This window comes from Chinchilla lanigera, unplaced genomic scaffold (genome assembly GCF_000276665.1).
Source record: "Chinchilla lanigera isolate Chin_1 unplaced genomic scaffold, ChiLan1.0 scaffold00057, whole genome shotgun sequence".
NCBI lineage: Eukaryota > Metazoa > Chordata > Mammalia > Rodentia > Chinchillidae > Chinchilla > Chinchilla lanigera.
The window spans coordinates 5,350,244-5,356,359 of NW_004955458.1; the positions used below are offsets into that span (position 1 = coordinate 5,350,244).

At 59.5% G+C, this 6,116-nt stretch overlaps 2 protein-coding genes across 4 annotated transcripts in view; one reads left to right on the plus strand and one right to left on the minus strand.

Moving 5' to 3' along the window:
- Positions 1–1,951, plus strand: part of Slc26a10 (solute carrier family 26, member 10) — a 9,007-nt gene extending 7,056 nt beyond the window's left edge. For 2 of the 3 annotated variants that reach the window (XM_013520907.1, XM_005397408.2), the window contains 6 exons: positions 51–167; positions 302–335; positions 415–497; positions 687–741; positions 856–962; positions 1,661–1,951. In XM_013520907.1, coding sequence (XP_013376361.1) covers positions 51–167; positions 302–335; positions 415–497; positions 687–741; positions 856–962; positions 1,661–1,930 — 666 coding nt within the window. In that variant the 3' untranslated portion in view covers positions 1,931–1,951. Of the gene's footprint in view, positions 1–50; positions 168–301; positions 336–414; positions 498–686; positions 742–855; positions 963–1,468; positions 1,606–1,660 lie in introns of those variants that run through there. The other variant, XM_013520908.1, reaches the window with a different exon arrangement.
- B4galnt1 (beta-1,4-N-acetyl-galactosaminyl transferase 1) overlaps positions 1,681–6,116 on the minus strand; it is a gene marked incomplete in the record, with an annotated part of 9,832 nt that continues 5,396 nt past the window's right edge. The window contains 5 exon segments of the mRNA XM_005397405.2: positions 1,681–2,424; positions 3,246–3,486; positions 3,640–3,780; positions 4,450–4,640; positions 4,755–4,853. Of these exon segments, the coding sequence (XP_005397462.1) occupies positions 2,207–2,424; positions 3,246–3,486; positions 3,640–3,780; positions 4,450–4,640; positions 4,755–4,853 (890 nt within the window).

A 6,116-nucleotide genomic window follows, 5' to 3' on the forward strand; every position in this document is an offset into this window, starting at 1 on the left:
ACAAAAAAAAAAAAAAGACCCGGATGTTGTTCTGACCCTCTCACCCGCAGCTCCTCCAGGTCCCAGGGCTCTGCGTCCTGAGCTACCCCACCCCGCTGTACTTCGGGACACGTGGTCAGTTTCGTCGCGTTTTGGAGCGGCACCTGGGGCTTGGAGGGGACAAGGAGGTGAGGAACTTGGTCAGGGGGAAGAGTGGATCCTCCGGGACTGGGAGGCAGGTATGCGTCCTGAGGAGTCCGTGCTCAAGGGGTGCGCGTCCATGCTTTTGTACGGGGGTGACGACGCCCCTCTCTCCGCACAGCGGGCTCCAAAGCCAGACGGCCTGCCCGACACAGGTGAGGTGGGCTGGCAAGGAGGAAGACTTGGCCCCGACCCACGGAGGTGTATGAACGTCCCTGCCTTCTCCCGTCCTAGTTGGCGAGCCTGTCAGAGTGGTGATCCTAGACTTCAGTGGCGTCACCTTTGCAGATGCCGCTGGGGCCAGGGAAGTGGCGCAGGTGAGGGAGTGGGGAGCTTTACAAGAAACCCTCATCGGGGCTGGGGATCTAGCTCAGCGGCACAGCGCCCGCCTGGCAAACGCAAGGTTGTGAGTTCGATTCCCGGTACCGGAAAAAAAAAAAAAGAAACCCTCATCATCCCCCGCACACCCTCTGACTTGGGGTTCAACCCCTCTGCCCACCCTGCAGCTAGCCAGCCGGTGCCAAGATGGCGGGATCCACCTGCTCCTAGCTCAGTGTAACGGTCAGTGGTGGGCGGAGGGGTGTGCGCCTGGGGGCTGACTGGACACTTGGAGTGGAGGGGAGGCACACAGTGGGGACCCAGGGCCCCCTGAGCCCAACACTCTTCCCCACACAGCCTCAGTACTGGAGACACTGACCCGGGCAGGACTCCTGGACAGAGTGACTCCAGACCAGCTGTTTGTGAGTGTCCAGGACGCAGCTGCACACGCCATGGCAAGACTGGTAAGGGGCAGGGGCATCTGGAACGGGGCCAGGAACTCCTGGCTGGGCCAGGGAAAGGAGGGTGGTGGGTGAAAACCCAAGAACAGGAATTTGAGAAGCGGGGGGTCACCGGGCGTGGTGGTGCTCGCCTGTAACCTCAGCACTCGGGGCTGGGGATTTAGCTCAGTGGCACAGCACCTGCCTAGCAAGTGCAGAGTCGTGAGTTCGATTCCTAGTACCGCAAGAAAAACAAACAAAAAATCCCAGCACTCCGGAGGCTGAGGCAGGAGGATCATTGCTAGTTCGAGGCCAGCCTGGGATACAAAGTGAGCTCAAGGCCAGCCTGAACTGCATAGTAAGACCCTGTCTCAAAAAGAAAAAGAATAGTGGATTCCAGAAGTCTGGGAGACTGGGCCAAATTTGATGAGGAACTGAAGACTGGGTCCCAAAGGAGTGGTACAGTACTGCTAAACCCCAGCGAGGGAGCAGGCGCCCCGTGTACCCCACTTGTCCCCTCTCTTCCCCAGGAGCACGCTGCCCCAAAGATCTGCACGGTGTGGGTCTGACCGGGTCGCGCGGGAGGTGGAGGGCTCCACCAATGTATGTGAGAAGGGCCAGGTCCCCGAGCCCGCTTAATGTCACTAATAAAATGGGGGTCCATGAAGCGGGTCTGGGTGTCTGCCTGTCGAGCCCTGGTGTCCCTCCCTCTGTGCCCACAGCATGAGAGACACCAGCAAGAACGGCTTTCACCATGTGTTCACCAGCCCCGCCCCGCCCCAGAGCCACGGGTCCCTCTGGGAGGTGGGCCGGAGCCTGCGCCGTCCGGATCCAGAGCTCAGGGTGGGGAGCGCGCCCCGGAACTGCACACTGCGGAGCTTCCCCGCCCCCTCAGCCCAAGGAGACGAGGACAGTGTTTCCTCTTCAGGGTCTTAGAGTCCTCCCGGGCTCTTTGGCACTTGGAAAGTGACCCCCCCAGTTCCGGCCCCTAAGAATGGGGTGGGGGAGGACTTGGCACTGGCTGTGGGAGAGGTTATGGCTCCATCAGGCACCTGGGCACTCAGAAGAGAGGAGCGTCGCCAGGACAAACCCCTGCGTGGGGTCAGGTTCTCAAGGGGAGGTGTGCGGGACGGCGGCCAGGGGCAGTCCGCGGAGTGCTCACTGGGCCGAGGGGCTGCCCAAGGTCCTAGCAGGGACGACGAGGAGGAGGAGCAGGAGGAGGCGGCGGCGGCAGGCACAGCCTGACAAGGGCAAGGCCTCGGTGGCCATCATTCCGCAGTCATGCACTGCAGCCGGTGTTTGAAGAACAGCAGGCGGTGTTTGGCCACCTGACTTTCGTCCAGGGATCCTGGGTACCGGTACCGGGCGTACGTCTCCGCGCCAGCGTCCCTCGATATCCAGGGCAGCTTCAGCTTCGATGCGTGGTCCACCACGACGTCGGAACAGGAGCCGACCTGAAGGGAACCGAGTCCGTCCAGGAAGAACTCTGGGAGGGAGGGAAAGGGGGCCCACAGTGAAGGCCCTGAGAGCACGGAAGGCCCACCCCTAACCGGAACTGACATTTAGGGCATGGGGGGGCGGTGACTGTGTAAAGACTCCTTTTCATTCATTTTTTTTTTTTTTTCCGGGAATCGAACTCACGACCTTGCGCTTGCCAGGCAGGCGCTGTGCCGCTGAGCTAAATCCCCAGCCCCCAAAGACTCTTTTTTAAAGACTTCAGCATGGGAATGTTCTATGTAAAACAGAGACGATATTGTCTAGTGCTTTGAAAGTGGCAAAACCTACTTCCCAGCCGGGCGTGGTGGCACACGCCTGTAATCCCAGCACTCGGGAGGCTGAGGCAGGAGGATCGTTGCGAGTTCGAGGCCAGCCTGGGCTACAAAGTGAGCTCCAGGCCGACCTGAACTGCATAGGGAGACTTTGTCTCAAAAAGACAAAAAACAAAAACAAAAACAAAACAACCCTACATCCCCTTCCCAGAGGGTCAATAAATGCCGCAGGAGCGACTGGAGTGCGCTCGGAGCTAGGGAGGCAGGTGCAGGTGGAGCAGGGGTGACCCCGACAGTGGCAGGGAAGTTCAAGGCGGGCCCAGCGGCTAGGGGTGGGGGTGTGGGGTTTGAATAGTTTGCGGGGCGGGACAAGGTGGCCAGGAGAGGGTGGAGTCCTCTCGCAGCTGGCAGGTAGCGCTTTGCCGCACTGTTGCGGGGCGGGGGTGCAGGGACCAGGGCCAGCGCCCCGCCGCCCGCTTGCACGGAGACGCGCGGCGCCCTCGCGGGGTCTGTCCGGCCGGGAGGGGGCGCCACTCACCCAGATGCGCCACGCGGCTGAGGCGCGGGTCGAAGCCAACCTCTCGCACCTTGTCGGTGCGCGCCAGGAAGAAGTTCACCACCCCGTCGGTGACCACGCAGCCGGGGAAGCCCACCAGCTCGTGGTGGAAGCCGCGCCTTTGCCGGAGGCAGTTCCCCAGGCCTGGGGCGCCGGGGTCCACGCTCAGCAGCTGCCGGTAGGTGGTGGCAAAGCCCGAGATCTCGCGCACCGCGCCCCCGACCTGCGGGGAGCGGGGTGTGGCTGCGGGTGGGGCGAGGCCCGAGACGGGGGCTGCGCTTCCTCCCAGGACTCGCCCGCCCCCGCTGCGCTGCTGCCGCGGCCTCTCCCCGCCCGCCTGAGTCTTCCTCCCACCGACGGCCGCGCCCTCGCCTACCAGGTCCAGCGGCGTCCGCTCCAGCACGTCCACAAGCCTCTCCAGCCGCGTGCGCGCCGTGAAGACAAAGTCGTCGTCCACCCACAGCACGTACTTGGTGGTGACTTGGGACACCGCCAGATTCCGCCCTGCGAACCAGCCCTGGAGGCGCGCACGGGGTGGGGGGTCTGGTTAGGAAGTCTGCGGAAACCACGCGGCCCTGCAAGGCTTTTCTTCCTCTTCTGCCCGCTTGCAGCAGCCTGTGCCCTTCTCTCCACTGCGGGATGCCTTCCAATTACCGGAAGCTGGGTCCAAAAAAATGCAGATTCCTACTCTCCCGCCTAGAGGTCAAGTTAGTGCCTGAGGGGGGAGGGTCTTGAAAGCTGTGATTCCGGCCTGCATTCACTCACTAAGTCGTCAGTTCTTACTGACGGCCCAGTAGGTATTAAGAACCACCTTAAGAATTCAGAGTGGCCGGGCGTGGTGGCGCACACCTGTAATCCCAGCACTAGGGAGGCTGAGGCAGGATGATCGTTGTGAGTTCGAGACCAGCCTGGGCTACAAAGTGAGCTCAAGGCCAGCCTGAACTGTACAGGGAGACTGTCTCAGAAAAACCAAAAAAAAAGAAAGGAAAAATTCAGAGTGAATAAGACAGGCACGATTCTCCCTTCTTCAGAGCGCTTACATGCCAAGAATCCTCGAGCTCCACACTCCTCCTACCTGTCATATTTTGAGGCAAACTTCCAGTTACTACCCTGGAGGCCTGCAGGCTAAGAGCGCACCCCATTCCTAAGTGCACAGGCGCAAAGTTCAGCCTCGCCCGCGGCGCACCTTGCCGAAGGGCATGAGATAGTGCTCCACGTGAGGGCCGCTGATTCGCTCTGGCTTGTCGCTGTCGTCAGCGATGATCACAGTGACGGTGGGGTAGAAGCGACGGATGCTGGCTATGAGGGCCCGTAGCCGATCATAGCGAAGGAACGTCTTGGTGGCGATGGTGACCAAGGTGCTGATGTCGTACTGGGCTGAGAGAGGGGACTCAGGGTTGTAACCCGCGCACAGGACGCAACGGGGAGAGGAGCGGGAAGACGCCCTCCCCCGGGGGTGCCCTCCCCCAGCTTGTTCCCCACCAGCCTCACCTCCCTGGGGTTGAGACCCGAGTGGGTACAGCCGGGGGTTGGGAGGATGTCTTATGCGGATGGTGAAGGCAGCCTGGTGTCCCTCCGTGGAGAACCGGACTAAGAAGAAAGGCCATGAGATTGGACCCTTAGGGTGAGGACAACATTCTCTTTTCAAAGTGGATGGATGTGCCCGGGGTGGTGGCGCACGCCGGTAATCCCAGCACTCAGGAGGCTGAGGCAGGAGAATCCTTCCAAGTTTGAGACCAGCCTGGGCTACAAAGTGAGCTCAAGGCCAGCCTGAACTGCATAGTGAGACTCTGTCTCAAAAAGAGCCTGCCTGGCAAGCGCCAGCCTGAACTACCGGTTCAAGCCCTGTCTCAAAAACAAAAAAAACAAAAAAAAAAAAAAAAAAAGTGGATGGAAGTGAAGGAATCTGACCACTGCCATCCTGGTCTAAGCAGAGACCACTTTAAATCCCTTCCCCCTGCTTTGCATAACAATGGGGGGCTGCCCTGGCATGGTGGCCCAGGCCTGTAATCCCAGCTCTCAGGAGGCTGAGGCAGGAAAATCACTTTAAGTTCGAGGCCAGCCTGGGCTACAAAGTGAGTTCAAGGCCAGCCTGAACTGCAGAGCGGAAACCCTATCTTTAAAAGACAAAGTGGGGAAGGCTGTGGAAGGAAAAAGTCACAGTGCGACTTTCCAGGGAGGAGTTCAGTACAGAGGAGTGTGGCTCTTCACCGAGACGCGGCTGGAGGACCTACCAGGAGTGAGGAGGTACAGGGGTTGTATGTTGTTTGTCAAGAGCAGAGCTGAGCAGTAATTGGGCATTACAGGGGGTGGCTGTGCTTAGTGGGCCTGACGGACCTCTGACCACACATCGGCCGCAGGCCTAAAAGCAGGTCTCCGGTGCCAGAGTTTTCCCTCTCGGGTTTGCTCTGAAATAAACCTCTCCTGCTGAGCTCATACCCCTGCTTCTTTTCCTTTCTGTCCTAACAGTAAGGAACATGGTGTCAGTCACGTCAAGTGCACAGTGACAGCACAGCACGCTCACAGCTGAGGTGATGAGTTCTTAAAAACTCTACGAGAGCAATGCCCCCAAAAAGATGACAGTTTACATCCCCAAAGAGATGCCCAGCTACTATAGCTGGAGCAACAAATAAGATAGCTAAAAATTTACCACAGGCCAGGGGTGGTGGCGCATGCCTGTAATCCCAGCACTCGAGGGGTTGGTGGGGGGCTGAGGTAGGAGAATCCTTTTTAAAACCAGCCTGGGTTACAAAGTGAGCTCAAGGTCAGCCTGCATTGCACAGTGAGACCCTGTCTCAAAAAGACAAAAAAAAAAAAATGGGCTGGGGATATAGCTCAGCGGCACAAGTGCCT